The following is a 17,781-nucleotide window of genomic DNA, read 5'->3' as shown; positions in this document are numbered from 1 at the left end:
AATCGGGGAACAAAAAAGAAAAGAAAATCATTGTCTTTTGGTTCAAGCCTTGATGATAACATGGAAGAAGAGAACTGACAGATGTGCAGAGACCCATGTTTGACCTCTGGAAAGTCCTTGGTTTTTACTCTGGTTTTATACATTTTCAGACGTTGATTTACTACCATATAAATACTGTATTTCACCCTATATAAATGTGTCCTTGCCAATTTATTCCAGTTTAATAGTTTATGGCACTGAAGTTGACTTGGTCTTAAGTAGCATGGACTTTGTTTCCAAAAGACCCAAAATCTATTTCAGCCTTACTTGTCCGGCTTGTTGGCTGGCATCCACGATTGTGCTGACTTTTGGTGTTGTTAGCCATTATCACAGTAAATTGTGTGTTTATCTAGAGCTGCTTAAGGCCTGTGTGTGAGAACGCAAATGTGTTGAGTCAGTTGCTCAGTACATTTCCTGGAACGTTTCGTGCTAGCTGCCCTTGTAAAATGTGAGAAATTTGAGAGCTTTGGTTGATGATGCCAACAGTGGTGTTGATAAACGAAAAAGCATAGAATTCAAACGTCATGTCTAGCCTTCTGCGTTCTCTGAACAGGCGACAGTCCTCATGTAGTGAACGAATACAACCCGGATAATCCCTTGCACCTGAAATATTGCAAACATCGGAAAATGTCCTTTCCAATGTTCCATACATTTGCCAGAGTTGAATTCTGTAAACATTTTAGAGGATCTTGACCCACTCTATATCTCCTCAATGTTATTTGGAAGTTTGAAGTCCCCTGGATAGATACAGAAGCATTTATGTGGTTGTGATTTTGCACGTCAGGCCCCCTCGCCATTTTGCCATCCCTTCAGGAGAACTCACAAACTTCCCAGGTTAATTTTTCTCAGTAAAGTAAGTGGCATGTCTATTCTAACATACCGTGAAGCGCATCGTGTTTTCAGAGAAAGATATGTTTACTAGAGGATCGTTAGTCTTGGCAACAACATGAAAGGAACTGAAGTCCTGTTAAAAGACTGTTATCGTAGCTTCATTGTATCTGACATCCACCCACATTGGCCTATGCAGTCGAAACATAAACATGAATAGGTGTTTATGTGTGTATGTACATGTGCCTTCTGTGAACTCCTGGACACAGTTCCACAAAACATTGAGTTTTTTGTTGTTGTTTTTTTATAGAAGTCTCCGTAAGTAACCGGAAACTATTTTGTGTATCAATAAAATGCTGCTGACTGGTTCACAGAGTGGAGCTGCATTCTGTCGGGAGATGGAGTTGCAGCAAGCTTCCCTCTCTCTGCTCCATCCATTCAGTCAGTCCCCGAGTGAGACATAATGTAACTATGGACGACTGTCCTGCTGGAGCTTTTATATCTGTTGGTCGAGCAGCGGATTTCTTTGTGCAACTTGCACACTCACAGCTGCAAGGGATGCAAAACCCTTTTCACCATTCTTCTGTGGATATGAAAGCGGTTGTCTTTCTTTGCCTTCTTCTTGAAAAGGGTAGTGGGTGGTACACAGTTGTAATCCAGCCGCTGTTGACCCTGTCGTCTGCTTCATTGTCCTGCGCGATTTTGGCTTTTCAGATGCCTCCAGCACAGTCTTGGACGGCTGAAGCGAATACAAATTAGCGAGGCAATTTCCCAATCTGTTATTTTGTGTTTTGTACACTCTCACAAACACACAGCCTCCCACTCACTCTCACATGCAGAGTCCAGATTTGAAACTTTGACCTTGATCACGTCCTCGGCTTGCAGACACGTCTTTCTCTGAATGTGTTTCGCATTTTAAAGATCAATGTAGCCCACTGCTACATCTGCAATTAGAGTGCCGCAGCATCACAAGACTTCCAACTTCCCTAATCCCTCATTACCGCAGGTATACGTGATTACAACTTGGCTTAGACACTCTTTAAAGTCTGACCCCACGTATGCAGCAGCCCGGTTGATTACATGCTGTTTACAACTGTGCTCAAACATGATTTCCACGACTGTCGATATTTCCGTTTTTCCTATGACACCAGTTTCGATTTTTGCCGCGATGCACAGCGCAAATTCGCGGTTCATGCACACACAGCCGCAGTTGTTTGTATATGCTGGGATATTTTCAAACAGAGCCAGTGAAGGATATACAGCCGGTGGTAAACACAGAGTTCGAAGGTGGAGTGTCGGTGTTCTATCTCTTCTGTTTGTTTACAGGAGCTTTCCCTACCTCTCTAGAGGCCGGAGAGATAAATGATGGATGGAGACAACTTGAGAAAAGAGTTTTTCCTTCGTTAAGAGAAATACACCCAGGGGTTCTTAAGTAGAAGTTTCAAAATATTGTGACAAAGCCAATCTTTTTGAAAACATCTTGCCAAACAATCAAGTCTGCGAAGTACTCCTAATATAGCTTGTTTAAATAATTTCACTGACAGATTTTCTAATCAGCTTCTGGCTGGAATATTGTTAGGAAACACTTATTTTGTTTAACTCTGTACACCCAGTTTAATCACTTTATAGACATGTCATTTTAGTCAGAAAGCTTTAATGTAACATCACAGATGCTCTATGGGACAGAAGTAACCGCTATATGGGTCCTTTTTAAAGTCCCAACATCTGTGCAGAAGCCCAAAGTAGCATGCATACATGCATTCATAAACATTTACATACCTGTAAACATAGATTCTGAACATGAACCAAGTGACTAACATAGTGTCCGGATGTCACTGATTACCATGAGTGTTGTGTTTCAAAAATGAGTCACCTACCTAGCCTGCAATGATTAACACTCACACAGGGATCCTCTGGTAGTTGTCGTGTGATGGCTGTTCGGCAACTCCGTATTTATTCAAGTTTAAGGAGGACTCTGACTTGTCAAATAAGTCAAAAGAAAGACAAATTTGTTTCTTTTATAGTCTGATACCAGCAGGTCCTGCCAGCAGCAATGCCTGTGTGATCTTCCGACCTGTCACCTGTTGGTAGCTAGAGACAAGGCTGCACATTTAAGTCCTCAAGGTCACAATGTCGTCAAGGGTTGGCACCGTCTTTACCTTTGTCGTCATGGGACTGTGGAGACGAGAGTTTCACACAGCAGATAACCTTGGGGTAAAACAGAAAGCTTTGACTGGGGGCAAAGGTCGTGGTATGCATCAAGAAAAGCCAAAGCACAGGCAAACTGGGGAATGGTTCAGATTCCGATTTGAAAGTGAAAAAATGAACCAAAGCTGTTAGGAATATTACCTCTGTGGATATAAAAATAGTCGTAATCCCCTCTACTGTGCTCCTAGCCATTTACCACCTACTCTGGAAAAACCTCTCTTCCCTTCAAACATTTTTTCCGAAACTGTTCCTCCTCAGTGGAGCACTTATGTGGTGAGACACTGCAACTTGTAAACTCAAAGGTCCGACATGTACACAGTGCTAACGACCTCCAGACAAACTTAATTGTGATTGTTAGCAGTTTGGGGGCTGCCGTTTTTGTTTTTAAATTGCTTAAAGTCTACCTTCCGGAATCCAGTCCACCTCGAGTCGTCCTCTCTATAAACATCAAACGCACAAACCACATCCTCACACATCTACTTACGGGACTGAAGAGCCCAGATACAGTCAAATTTATATGATGGCTGCTTATCATGGAAGCCGGGATGCATCATTCCAGCCATGAGATTGTTGTGGGCAACACTTGACAGCAGGTCATTTCGATTTCAGATATGTTCTTCTCCTCTTTCCCCCTCTTAGTGCTCTCCTACACAGTGCTCCACATTTCACTCAGTCCCTCAGGAGCCATAAACTGACACAAAACTATAACTGAAGGCTTTAAAACACGCTGTTTCTTAATTGGGCTTTTTTGGAATGAAGTGCAACTTGGGTATATTTTCATCTTTTGTTGTAGCTGCGTGTTTTGAAGACAGTTGCGTAGGAACAGCGTTGGTTAGTAATTTTCACATATTTTAAATATGTCGTGCTTTTTCCATTTTGGCACTGGTCATTGTTCTGAAGAATCTTAATCTCTCCCTTTTTCCGTCCGTTTGATCCTTCACTTCTCTCGGCCTACAGTAGCTCATGTCCTCACCTGCTGACATTGTCCTTCTAATCCGGTGTTTAGCTACTTTGGTGTTGGTCTGTGTGTAGCTGGAATTCTCCTACAGGTGCAAAATCACAAGACAAATACACTTAACCTTTGTAAAGCCGTGGGCATATTTTACACATGTGACATTTAGAGGCACTGCTTTTAAGGTAATTGTCTGATACATTTGAAGTACCGTCTTAACCTCCCATCTATTGAAGAATCAGTGCTGAAGAGCTGTTCATACATTACACTCATGCAAAGGCGCAAATATACAACACAACATCCTCGCTATTAGTTATGTGCGGGGATCAAATGTTTCAGTTACTCCTGTAGCTGATGTACTCTAATGTAGCAGCAGCCAGTCACTCAGGCATTAAGTGAAGTTAGGATTAATTGTACAAATTTCTTTTCCCGTCCATTTTCCACTGTCCACTTTGATTCCACTCAACCAGGATCTCTGTGTCTGGATTTGTTCTAAAGCTGTCAGATTTGTATGCTCCGATGATTCAGAGGTGTGGGACCTTTTCTTGGACAACAGTCACAGCCAGATACAAGTTTTCACAAGTTGTCACTGTGGCCTACCTGGTTCTGTGAAACATCATGTGAAGCAAGGGGTTGTGACAGTTCTTTTCTTGTGCCGTGTCATTCATCAGAACTATTTTTCCTCCTCATTGACTAATAATCTCAGAAGCACTGCCAAGATCTGTCAGTATTCTGACAACACCAGGCTTTTACTAAGGGTGCCTCTGCGATTATGGCAACAGACTCATCTCCAGAACAACTCTTAAACCACACTTGGTCCAGTATTGTGCAGTGTCAAGATTAATCGTCTGGAGTGTGTTAAAGTATTGAATTCTCAGTTTGGCACAAATTAAGGCTCAGAGATAAACAATGATTCCAATAGCCAGTTTAAAGTAGGCTTCTGTAGATTGTCATGATATGTCATAATGTTTTTACTCTATAAATATTTTGTGCCTCATACGCTTATAACCGTTTATTCATGGCTCGTGAATCAAGATGCCTACTACAAAGAAAAAGTTGTCATCCACTCGTTTTAACACGTTTTTCATATTATTTTTCTTCATTTGAAGTTTTGCTGGCGATCTCAATGCATCATCTTATTGCGTCCTCGTCCTATGCAATTAATTATCAAATTTGTGCCACCATATGTTTTTCTATATTTGGATTAAAACTTGCCTATGTAATCATTTTCTTATTTATAATTTTTCTTTTATTATTATTGTCAAAAATGTTCTCTAAATTTGGATTCAAACTTTACTAATGTCGATACGAGGAGAATTGGTTTGTCCTACTTCACCTTCTGGTTATATGAAGCCGACCCCTCTACCGTCCAACTCATCGCTTTGTGAACAATTATGTCTCCAAGTTCAAGGTTGTTTTCACAGGTGCCTTATTGGAGCACACAGCCTTGTGCACACACTTAAATCTAATAATCCAGACCAATTTAACCATAAAGCTGGTGCAGGAGAAGGGAAACAGCCATTTCCTCTCTGACCACTGCCAACCAGTCAGCTGCACACTTCTGTTCACCTTTGAGCATGTGTGTGTCAGGGCCTGGTGAGTAAGCGGTATACCATTCTGCGGCTTCCTGTTCAGTCCATGTTCAAATGCTTCCAACATATTGCTGTTTCTCTAAACTAGGGCAAACAAACTAGTCCACAGTGGAAGCAACATCCTGTTCCCTGGAGGTTATTTGCCAAAGCTTTGAGCAGTCTTGCCGCTTGATCCACCACTGATAACTATTACTCAACCGGAACTGGAAAATCTGTGTCTTTGCTGTTGTCCTGATCAACAATGTCACTTTCGTTGAAGAGTCCCAGCCACTGCTGCTACAGAGTGCCTGTCGTCTGTTTAATCAGAGTGTATAATATTGAATATGTATCTAGTTTCCAAATCACACCAAATTCAATAGTGCATTTCATTAGGTGTCCATCAATTATCAAGCCAAGTGTGAAGCTGATCCGATGAACAATTCTCGACATACCTAAATAGATTATGCTTCCAGGCATACTTTTTTCAGGTTGTCTGTACATAATCTGTTGGGAACAACTCAACCAGAACAAGTTTTTGGCCAGATCTCAAGAATATGTACCCTAATTATGACACAATTCTGTGTCACACTTGGATGAACTTATGAAATGTTATATCCAGAACGTCAAAGGTCAACCCCACTGTAACATCATGATGTTCTGCCAAACACTTTTCAAGCGATTATTCAACGCCCAAGCTCTATGATCCTCTGTGATAGTTCACATTAGGTCGCATTCTGAATCGGTACAACCTTTGTGCCCACCTTTTTAAAAAGTGGTTGTATAGAACTTCTAAACTGTCTGGTTGAAGAGTGATAATTAGTTGCTTATCTGCAGCAACATGCATGTTCGAAGCATTGTCTGATGTCACAGCTACAACTGTACAACTCTATCAGAATCAGTTTTATTTGTCAGGAATTTGACTGTTGTATGCTTTTCTGTGTATGATGACTTCAGAGTCTCCACTACATTTATTGTCGGATTCTGGACGGACATGGTTGTAAACTGCACTTCAAATGGTTTGAGAGGTTTAAACCACAAAGCAGTAGTTCTAGTTTACCCAGATGAGGCTTGACTTCTTATTAAAACTTGCTATGTTGCATATTTGAATATTCATACCCAGTAGCCACCAACAGTCTTGCTTCCTGTGGCTTGAGATCCAAATGTGCCGTCTAAGGAGGGTTGAGTTTTATCATTAACTCTCCCTGACCATTGCAACAACAAGTGGCCTGAGCTAGAGATGTTTGAATGTAAGCAACGTTTTACATTCCTAAACTCATAACAGCCGCCTCCACCCCCTCCCTCTCTGCAGACCTGAATCCTTACATACTAATTGCTCTCAACATTTGTCAGAGCCACCTGTACTTGTCTGAAATATCTTGAAAGAGATCCCCACCCCACCCCGTCACATGCGTGTCTATGTACAGGTCGGGTCATAAGTTGTGTAAAGCGAGGGGTGTGTGTTGTGTGTCATTAGCTTCTCCCCTTCCTAGAAATGAAGAAAAAAATGCATTACTTTCTTTATTCAGCGTACACAGCCGCGCACACATCCAAACAGCGCTGCTAAATAGATTCCTGGCAAACACAAGCTGTGTTGACAGGAGAGATGAGCTGCTGTTCCTGTTGCAGCTTGCCGAAGGCACAGAGCTGGGCCAGCGTTCAAAAAGAGCCGCCACTGTTGAAGCCACAAAGCCAGAAGACTTGTTGCTACTGCCTCTGCCAACAAGCACACACATACACACACTCACGGTCATGCATTGCTGTATTAAAGGCGAACAGGCGGGTGCTTCACTATTTGAACAGGTGATTCCTCTTCACATCTTCTGACCCTGTGGATTCATGTCTTTTTATGAACTCACACGGTCAATCAAGTCAATCACCCACTGCTAGTTTGTTACACTATAATGTTGTTTATCATTTGAAGTAAGGCTTCAACGCTGCCTGACTTGATAGACGCGTCACAAGGATTATATTTGTTCAAAATTGTCTTTTTTTTAAATTAAAAATAAACATCATATATGACAGAATATGACTCAGGTCCTGTTCTGGTGTGACTGAGTTGAGCAAGTGTGTTTCATTGGAGTTACATCATTTTATTCAGCTGGAGATTTGGCTGTCTGACAGGTTGCCCTAGCGACTGATGATGATTGCAATTTTGTATAAAGACTTGAGGTCTCGCAGAACAGCCTCGGGTCAAGGTGCGATTTGGACCATTTCCTGTCAAATGCCACATTTAACCTTGGATGTTGGCTGGCAAAACCTTTTTTTTTTTTTTTTTTTTTTTTTTTTATTTCCCAACTGCAAGTCTAACAACAAATCAGGGTTTACTTTAAAATCACTCAATCCACTGATATATCCATCAAGCCTAATCATTACGGCCATGTGCAACTGTTGAACTCTGTAAAACTGAAAATGCAGCAGGTTCTGTCGGAGAATATCAGGGCATTTAGGGAAGAAAGGGAAAAAATCCTGCTCCTGTGTGACATCATGAACTTTCTAAAATTTGATCGCCAACATCATCATTGATATTATCACATTGATATTACTTAGTTTTCTGACTGACTCACTTAATCAGTAGAACAAGAACATATATAGTAATAACACAAACAAATGTTGTAATGTAAGTTAAACAGAATGAAAGTGATTGAAAAGAATTACACAAAAGATGCCTTTTTGAATATTTTACCTCAGAAACCACTTTCTCTGCACACATGTAATTTGGGGAAAAGAGGAACTGCAAAGCCGAATCTTGTGAGCACTCCAGGCCGGCTGCGCCCCTCACCCACTGCTAGACTCCCCCTCCTAGGGGTCGTAATTATCGATGTCCTGTGAGCCCCTTACCCTGACTTCATCCATTAAGAGACCCAAAAGCCATTTCCCTAATCAGTGCTGGAAGGGGTCTAGCTTCTGGTTGGCTCCCGTGTTTTATGTCAGTGTTACAGAGGACAATCTCACTTTGATGATGACTTGGTAAATTGTGGAGGTGTCATCATGTGAACATGTGAATGTACTTTAGGTACATGACTTTGATCTTATAGAGGGGAAAACAGTGCAGTGCTTTCGACTAATGTACAATTTTTCTGTTTTTCCTTCCTTCACTTTGTGTTTCCTTAGAGGGGCACAGAGGGTTTCTGGAAGTCTGTGGCTCACTATGTACCTCGGGAGGCGACCGAGATTAGAATCCTGAACCCCTACTTCATCCAGGAAGCTGCCTTCCAGTTCATTGGCCTGCCCTTCAACAATGGCATCATGGGAAAAGGGGTAAGACACCAGCCATAATATTCTACACACATATATTGTAATGTTGGATGGCATCAGTGATTTGAACAGTAGCCTCTTTTCAATAATTAATGGCAGGAATAATACAAAGGTTTTTCTGGAGTAATTTAAAGCTAGGGTTGATAAGTTGTTTCCGAAACACTTATATCTTATTTGTTAAAATCCTCTTGAAATCATGATAGCAATCAATAAATACAAAAATAAAAGTCGGTGTCTGTGGCCCTGGCAGGACGATAATAAGCACCACCAAGCATTTAAGTTGTTTTAATACACTGTTAGAAGTTGATCTATGCATTTTGCTCATGAGTCATGTTTTTACAGACCTGAGACACACAAGAACATTTGGAAATAGAAGTTTCAGTCTGTGGCCACTAACCAGGGCAGACAGCAGAAAAATACAAACTCAACACCACAGTGTGCTGTGATCTGTCGAGAGGGAATATTATTAGAGAAATTAGTGTATCACTGCAGCTCTGCCCTCTGGGGCCACCAGAACACCCCTGCATGAACTCCCCCCTGCAACATGTGTTCAACATGTGGGCATCTGGCGTGTGTGTTTGTGTTAGTGTGTGTGTGTATGTGTGCGTGTGTTCATGTGTGTGTTTGTGACTGCGTGCAGTGCTGTCTCATACAATAGAAGCTGCAGAGTTGTATGATTTGGTGCGTTCTCTCAATACAACACCCTCCTGTCTTTCTTGCGACCATCAGAGGGTAAGTTTATGTACATGAAAATGAATGAGGAGGTCTATTTATCATATAAGTGTTTATGTCAAGTGTGAATTTGAGTGTGTGTGTAAATTAATCTGTATTAGAACATGCAGTAGGGGGTTGGCCAGCTGCGAGTTCAGCTCCACCTACCCTGAGGGCTGCAAATCAGGGTAATGGTTTTAAATGGGGCCTCCCTCCACTCTTTCTTCTGGACCCGCTTTTTTTTTTTTCTTCCAACACACTCATTTTTTCTCTCTCTCGTTCGCCAACATCCACACACATAATTACACACACACACACACACACACACACATTCACTATACCCCCCAGATCTCTGGCAGCCCAGGGCAGTTAGGAAGCACAGTTCAACCCTGTAGATCACTGTCGTAGCAGGGGTCTGTAGGGGTCGTGTCTTAAAGGTAATAGTTAATCACCAAGTGCTCAAAGTCAGTTAGCAGTGATGCAGCAGAACAAAGACAGAGGCATAAATGAGGAAGGGAAGCAGATACACTAGCGCGACTGAACATCTGTCTCAGAATTAGCTGGACATGTTAATACTGCATATATATTTAGTCCATATTGATGCCTGTGTGTGCATGTTAAAATAAAACTTAGTTGTAATGCTCCATGTGCGTCTGTATTTTAATGATCTAACAGACTGTGTCTCTGTTTTCACTATAGAACATTCCAACTCTAGGAACAGTGGCTATAACGATGGCACTGCATAACTGTGATGAGGTGGCCGTGGCAGGTTTCGGCTATGACATGAACACGCCCCATGCACCTCTCCACTACTACGAGACTGTCAAGATGTCTGCCATTAAAGAGGTGAGTGTCTGAACATCTGACAACAGACCTTATTGCAGATATTCAGCATGTTCTCAAATTGTCAGATTTTTCAATATAATGTGGTGCGACATTCTAATGAGAACAACGTGTGTGCTCAACGAAGAATACGTTTAGAAACTAATCTTTGTTGAAGATGGACCACCAGTCCTGTTGAGGTTGAGGGGGAATTGAAAAGCCCTGGAGCCAAAGTTCATTCACTTTCTATTTGGGCTGATTGTAATATTGGTCCAAGAATGATGATGGATGATTTCAATTAATCTCTGCTTTTGCAAAGATATTTCAGTGTTCGCAACATTGCCTCTGTGCAGCCTGTTAAGTCACATTTCTTAGGTTTAAATGAAGCACATAATGATTAATTAAACATTCTTAAAGTTTGCTTTATTCTTTTGCTTTAAAGGCACTTATAACATAGTGGGAGCTATACTCCAAATATCCCATGTAATAACAACTTCAACTGTTAAAATGAGTCAGATTTAGGTGAAAGGGATCTATTGGCAGTAATTTTAAATTTAATTTAAAATAATCCTAATGAAGTTTTCACTAGTGTGTGTTAAAATGGGCCATTTACATTTAAATTATATATTATTAGTACTCAGCTGCAACATGCAACTACACCACTAGATGTCAATAAATTCTACACACTGAACCTTTAACACTATAAACTAAATGGGATTATAAGAGGTAAACAATTTTAGAAAAGTGGAAACTATTATCCCTGGATTGAAGCACTACTACTCATTTATCAGTCACTTATTAAGATGCTGTGAGTGCACGTTTTGAACTAGCATTTTCTAAACGCTCTCATTACGGACCCCTCTCTGCTCCATCACTCAAGTTCCTCTCTGTGTTTACACTAAAACCCAGTGGAATCAAAGATGTCACCCGTGTGCTGACGTGTGTAAACCATGAGCTCAGTATGATGATAACCTTTGTCTAAACTCCCCCTGAACCTTTGGTATTTATTATCATCTTCGTCATCAACATTGTCATCATCAGCCACACATGGCTAATTAAGGGGAACACTTTGACCGCTGCCAGTGCCTCGGGTTGTTTAATTTTCTGGGACCATGCGGTCGCTGAACAGCGAAATCCTCCACTTTTATTCCACTACTTTGAGAAAGAGCTTGTTTCCTATCTGGATGGAGAAAAGCCAAAGCGCAACACAAATCCTGTAACACCTGCTGTGGTATATCTTAAGTTCTGTTATCTCACAGCTAAACAAGCTTTAAATTGATTTAATAAAGCAGCTATCATTATCGTTTATAATAATAATGGATCAAATGACAAAATCCTCTTTCTCTAAATCTTGGTAGTTCCTGCAGTTCTTGACACTTATTTACTTGGTTTTGCATTCTACAACTTCAAGCCCTAATGTAAATGCTAAATAGTGCCAGCTCTCAGTTTTTTAACACTTATTAACATTTCACCTCTGTCCTTGACTTGGCCTGCTTGCATAGAGAAGCTGAAGGCTAAAGAACCATTTTGCAGATAGATTTCCACACATTTTTCCTGACCTCAAAAAATTAAGAAGGTATACTATATTTGTAATTCAATGCGACTGAGTTTATTTAAGTTGAAAACATTGAAATCATGTTTCTGATGCTAATTTCAAATCACACTGGCTCATTGTTCTGTGTGTGACCCATCACACAGGGATGTGGTTGGAAGTTTGAGTCTGAGCCTGTAGAAGAGCCTTAAACTGGGTCTGACTCTTGCAGGGCCAAGCCTAGCTTTCTGCAGTTTTTTTTTTTTTTTTTTTTTTTTTTTCATTCTTTGTTTTACTCTTATTCCCTCCTGTATATTTCTTCCTCTACCATTTACCTCCTTCATTTGCTCTCTGTTGTTCTTCAAACCTCAATCCCAAAGCACCAAGCAGGAACCAGGAGCTTAGGTTACATGTTGACCCACTGGACAGAGTCCTCATAGCACAGCAGGGAGGAAAAAACGGCTTTACACTTTCAAATGTACACCTACACATATAGATACTGGGAATATGAAAACCCCAAACTTACACATGCTTGTGACTCAGTGTATATAACAATGCATTTGTTATGCTGCTTAGTGTGGTCTGTATAGTTGTCTTCCTACTTCTGCTGTGATGTTGTACGACTCATTTTTTCTCTTCTCCTCTGGTTCTCCCACAGTCATGGACTCACAACATATCCAAGGAGAAGGACTTCCTTCGCAAACTGGTTAAGGCCAACGTCGTCACAGACCTGACCAATGGTATCTGAGTTTACAAACCACCTACAGTCTCCCTCTGCCTTTCCCAAAGGACTTTCAGATCAGGAAGCTGGGAAAAGGATCAACCCAGGGAGAGGGAAAACAACCCGTATTTGGGAGGCCTGCACACTGCCGGGGTTTTTATATCAAAGGAGAATATTAGAAATTCAAAACATACAGGAGGGTTTCTGTGGAGAGATGCACACATGTGCCTTCTGAACCAAAGACTCCTGCTGATTGAAGCGGGGGTGGCGAGGGGTCCCGGGGAGGACTGGATCTGCCTTGTTCCTGTCTCACCATAAGACAGCCGCAGAGAAGCTCCACCGACCCCGCACTCCAACGTTTACCACTTCACATCACTTAATTCACTAGTAAGAGTGGAGGTGACATGTTGACAAAGCAGATGTCAGAAGTTCAGCTTGACTTACTGGCTAACTCGACGAAGGGACTGAGGAGAAAGGAATGAAAAAGAGGACTGTGACGGAGATGGGTTGAGTATTAGCAGTGCCAAATGTACCTCGTACAGGGGAGAGGTCATTCTACTCTCCTTGTTGCCGCCTGAATGTATTCACTTTCCTCAGTGTAAATATCAAAGATTTGTACTGTGCTTTTTAATGAGCTGCTGCAGCCCCCCGCCCCACATCTGCCATTTGTCCATTCAACCATTCATTCATTCACCTTCTTGCCAACAGCAGATAAATCAGTGAGGGGCACCTGCCACACAGACTGGTGTCACTTTGACTCATTGACATAGTGTTAAATTAATGTACAGACTTGAGTTCCTGAAGTGTTTTCTGTAGAGAGATTGTGTTCTTGACTCAATGACCAGATGCTTGTTCAGTTGACTCCGCACAGAGCCGCTCTGTGTGGCTCCCTGAGGTCTCATGTGGCTGCTTGGTTTAGATGTGAGGTTAAAAGTAGAAATAACGGAGATATATCACTTGAAAGTCATCAATTAATAAACAATTTGCTTCATCTTTATTTAGATTTGAGCTTTTATAGTGTTTTTCACTACAATGGATAGGATTAATGCATGGGTTCATTCTTTTACTCATAATAATTTAAAGGCAACCAGCTCTTGCAGGTGAGCCATGAAGTCAAATTGGCCACTACATCTCTCTTCTTCTCCTGTTTCTGTTCATTAACGCCACGGTACGGTCTCCATCACCTCATCAGCTGCGAGGCTTCGGGCCTCAGCGGAGAGACGTGCAGCATTGTAACGTACGTTGTGTCCCGGTCGAGGAGGATCCCTCTCCTAAACCTCCTGTTACTGCAGACTTTTTTTGTTCTTCAGTAAATGGTGAAATCTTGGATTATAGAATATAAAAAAAATATATATTTCTCGTTTTTAGGGTTAATTTTAATAATTTATTTTGTTACAAAGTCCCAATGTGTGTTGGTCACAGGCAGGCCTGCTTTCCATTGATTTTGTTCAGAAATAACGCAAGAGGTTTGAATTTGTGTTTTTGATTTCACCACCGTGTGCTTCCTCAGACTGTATCCTAAAGATTTTGTGGCAAAAGCTGTGTTGTGATTAAATCCACAGATTTTAATCAGTTTTTTAATTTGTTCAGTGTTAGATGTCCAGAGCTCTCTGTCTGTCTGACGTTCAGCTCACGTTAATATAGTTCTTTACATTTTCATGAATGAGTCGTAATAGCCGAGCTTGAGCGCAAACCTCATTGTGTCCTGATCAGGCTTTTCAGTATTTATTAACTGCATTTACACACAGAATACATTCAGTATTACACAAACATTTAGTTTCTTATTTCCTTCAAAAAGTGTGAGAATCACATTTTATCATATGTATCAGAAAGTCAGCTTTACACGGTGATGTTGCATTTTCTCATTCTGGTCAAATGTGGAGTCAAAGAGGGTTTTGCTCTGTTTTTTTGTTCTGTTTCTACTTTGCCTTTGGAAGTGCATATTTACTGTACATCGTACTCACACAGGTTCGTTTCCAATACTGTCAATCAGAAAGCTGCTGTTGGTACATCTGTTACATTGCTCCATCACGTCTTCCTTTACTTGATTGCGTTTCCACAAACACTGCTGGGACCGTTGAGCCGCGTGTCCGACCCAGTCCCTGCAGAACAGTTCCACCGGGTTTGAAGGAATGGATCATTATTTTTGGAAAACTAGACCCTGTTTGGGATTATTCCTTTTTTGTGAGTGTGTGTGTTTTGGAGCTGTAGCGTAACAGTACAGCTGACCATTGCACTATCACGAGGCGCTCTCAGTGCCTTACACCTCATCACCTGGAAACTGTAGCGAGTCTGAGGCAAGAAAAGTAACCGAAGCTGATAGGGTACGTAGGATCAGCTCCAGGTCAGGACGGGTCACTTCTCATATCTCATGTGGGACCAGTCCATTTCATATCTGTACTATATTAATACTGGTGGTCCTGTGTGTTTAAGCCCATAATCAAAGCATACAGGAACCAGGCCACCTGTATGCTCTTTGAAGCTTTGAGACTAAGCAAATCCTTTTTTTTTTTTTTTTATGTATTATTCTTGCAGTAGCTTTTACAATTTTAAATGAATGCTGGAGGAGTTCAAATAGATTGGACCCGAATCACCTCTTCCAATAATCTGTTCGTAATAAAGCAGAATGTATTAGCTCATCGTATTTAAATACTTTTGATTGTCCTTAATTTCATTTTACATTTCACCATCATCAGTGGGGAAAGTCAGTGATCAAAAGTATTACTGTTTGTTTTTATATATATAAACATAAATATATATATATGGCTTTCTGCATCTTCAACTCAATAAATACGTTTGTAATGGATATTTGCCTGTGCATGTTTGCATCTTTCGAATCTGTCGAGCAACTTGGATATATTTGGATATATGGACAGCTCAACTGAGATTTCTGTCTTGTTGTATAAACCTTTTTCTGTACACTGTGAATTTTCAGTTTATATAGTAAATATTTTTTGATGTATTGAGACTACTTTCTGTTTTTATCTCGTCTGACCGGCGTTCCTTTTCACCCATGTCATAATGTGAGTCACCTGGGGATCTTTGCTGAACGATGTGTGTCCCTCAGGGTCACGGGCCCTCGCGTTAATCCAGTGTGCATCAGATGTTCTCCAGTCCCATTCAGAGGTGAACAACTGCAGGAAGCGCACAGTAAAGATGAAGGAGGGATGGAGCGAAGGAGTGTGGGAGAGAAGGGGATTTCCTCTGGTGCTCTGTACTCTGTATCTCCTACCTGCAGAGCCAGATGAAATCATTTTTCAATCCTCCATCCACTGGACTTCCTCTCTAATGTAATCTCTTTCTCTCCCGTGTGTTTATGTCTGTCTCGGTGTCCCTCTCTGACTCTTGCTTTTCTCCCCTCGCCCACTCCGCTTCTTTCCTTCCCTCGTTTCTCTCTATTTTGCCGTCTGTTCCCATCTCTTTACAACACATTTCTTTCTCTTCACCTGCTCAACTCTGAGCTGGATCTCGTTTCATTGTTGAAGCCTACAGGGACCCATTCAGAACCTGTTGTGCACGTGTGCACACACACACACAGACCCACAAAGCATAGACTACTCACGCTGCAGCCCCGAAACTCTCACTCACTTTGACAGACTGCAACATCACCATAAACCAGAGGAGTTCTGATGAGGCCCAGGGAGAGCTGGCCATCCAGCTGCTGTAGGTCACTGCTGGTGTGAGGTGAGCGAGGACAAAATCCTGAGGGCCCTTGAAGCACCGCTGGACGGTCCCATCCTGCTGCTGATGGGCTGCCAGAAACCTTTTCGGGCCCCACTAGTCACGCCTCACTGGTGGCCAAAACCACCAAGCTCTGGCTTCTCTGACTCGACAGATTTCCTGACCTCCGCAGGGTGGGATCGAATGCTCCCTCCCCTCAGCAGGAGAATATTTGCCACTGGGGATCTCCCCCCGAGGCAGCTGGCCTGCTGGAGGCGGCCGTTCCTGTTTGTCCGGCGGACAGGGCTATGAGCATGCCTGCACCTCTTCAGCCGATGGGCCTTTTATTCTTGGCGACAGGTTCCCTGCCCCACCTCCTCTCAGTAGGGTTGGAACGGAGAGGCCACGACCTCTGGGCCTGAAATCTAAACTCCTCGTAAAAAGAGTTAGAACAGGGAGAGAAAACACCCATTCAGACAGCCATTTTCTTTCTGTGTTTACTTAATGCCGGGTCAGCTGCGATCAGGGAAAACAACATTCCCTTCCCCGCACCGTGTCCCACATTCTGTCAATCTGCCTTTGTGTGTGAGGATGGGACACACCTACAGGCTGTCATGTACCTATATCACTGCAGGGAACTGAGTGTTTCTGCTTGTCCTGTCACACTCTGAACTTGTAATGTAGCAATGATCATTTCTGGCTCATTAGTGATTATCAACAAAGATGGTTTCAGAAACATTTCAAACATTTTCTTTTAATTTTAAAGGACAGCAAGTCCATGGGCTCGAAGTTTCTGGTTGTTACAAAAAAGCGCCCAGACACGAGAAGAAAATCGAAAAACAAATGTGAGTTCAAACATCTGTACGTCCCAAAAAAAAATTACACTACTCAGTCAACTTTGGGGTCTTGAGAATGAAGTAAAAGGAAACTGTGCAAATGCATTTCAAACAACTTTGATATGTGGTGCATGTTGGAACCCCTTGCTCATAGTTGGAGTTCTGTCCAGATATGACAATATTCTGCTCATTATTGTCAATACTCCCTGAATTTTCAGTCACATAACAGCAGGATATCTAGCGTCTCCAACAGCTGTTTCATATTTTTCATTCATCTGTCCTTTATTTTGTTGATTAGCCAATAAATTTGATTGATAGTTTAGTCTGCGAAATAATAAGGAAGTGTCCATTGAAATCTCTCAGAGGACAAAGTCTAAAACCCCCGGAAAATTTGGTTTGACAAAATAAAAAGCTCCACTGTGCAGCTGCTGAGGAGTTTTCAGTCATATCCCATCGTCTTTATGAGCAGATGGAGTTTCATTGTTATGAAACCATAGCTGTTCACTTTAACGACTTCTTGTCGGTGATGTTGAAGGTTGAGATTCAAATCACTTCTTCATCTGGGAGGTGGCCCTCTCTGGAGCGTTCAATCGTGTCACATGATCTTCAACGGCGGATGAAGTTTGCTACTAAACTGACCCTGCGGT

General features: G+C 41.8%; 1 protein-coding gene across 6 annotated transcripts in view; it reads left to right on the top strand.

Moving 5' to 3' along the window:
* st3gal3b (ST3 beta-galactoside alpha-2,3-sialyltransferase 3b) overlaps positions 1 to 15,444 on the top strand; it is a 46,943-nt gene extending 31,499 nt beyond the window's left edge. For all 6 annotated transcript variants that reach the window (XM_062404678.1, XM_062404675.1, XM_062404679.1 and 3 more), the window contains 3 exons: positions 8,710 to 8,856; positions 10,264 to 10,410; positions 12,576 to 15,444. In XM_062404678.1, coding sequence (XP_062260662.1) covers positions 8,710 to 8,856; positions 10,264 to 10,410; positions 12,576 to 12,665 — 384 coding nt within the window. In that variant the 3' untranslated portion in view covers positions 12,666 to 15,444. The remainder of the gene's footprint in view (positions 1 to 8,709; positions 8,857 to 10,263; positions 10,411 to 12,575) is intronic.
* Positions 15,445 to 17,781: the final 2,337 nt, after the last annotated feature.

Source organism: Platichthys flesus, chromosome 14 (assembly GCF_949316205.1).
Source record: "Platichthys flesus chromosome 14, fPlaFle2.1, whole genome shotgun sequence".
Lineage (NCBI taxonomy): Eukaryota > Metazoa > Chordata > Actinopteri > Pleuronectiformes > Pleuronectidae > Platichthys > Platichthys flesus.
The sequence above is the reverse complement of the archived record's forward strand: the minus strand, read 5'-3'. Positions and strand labels throughout refer to the sequence as shown.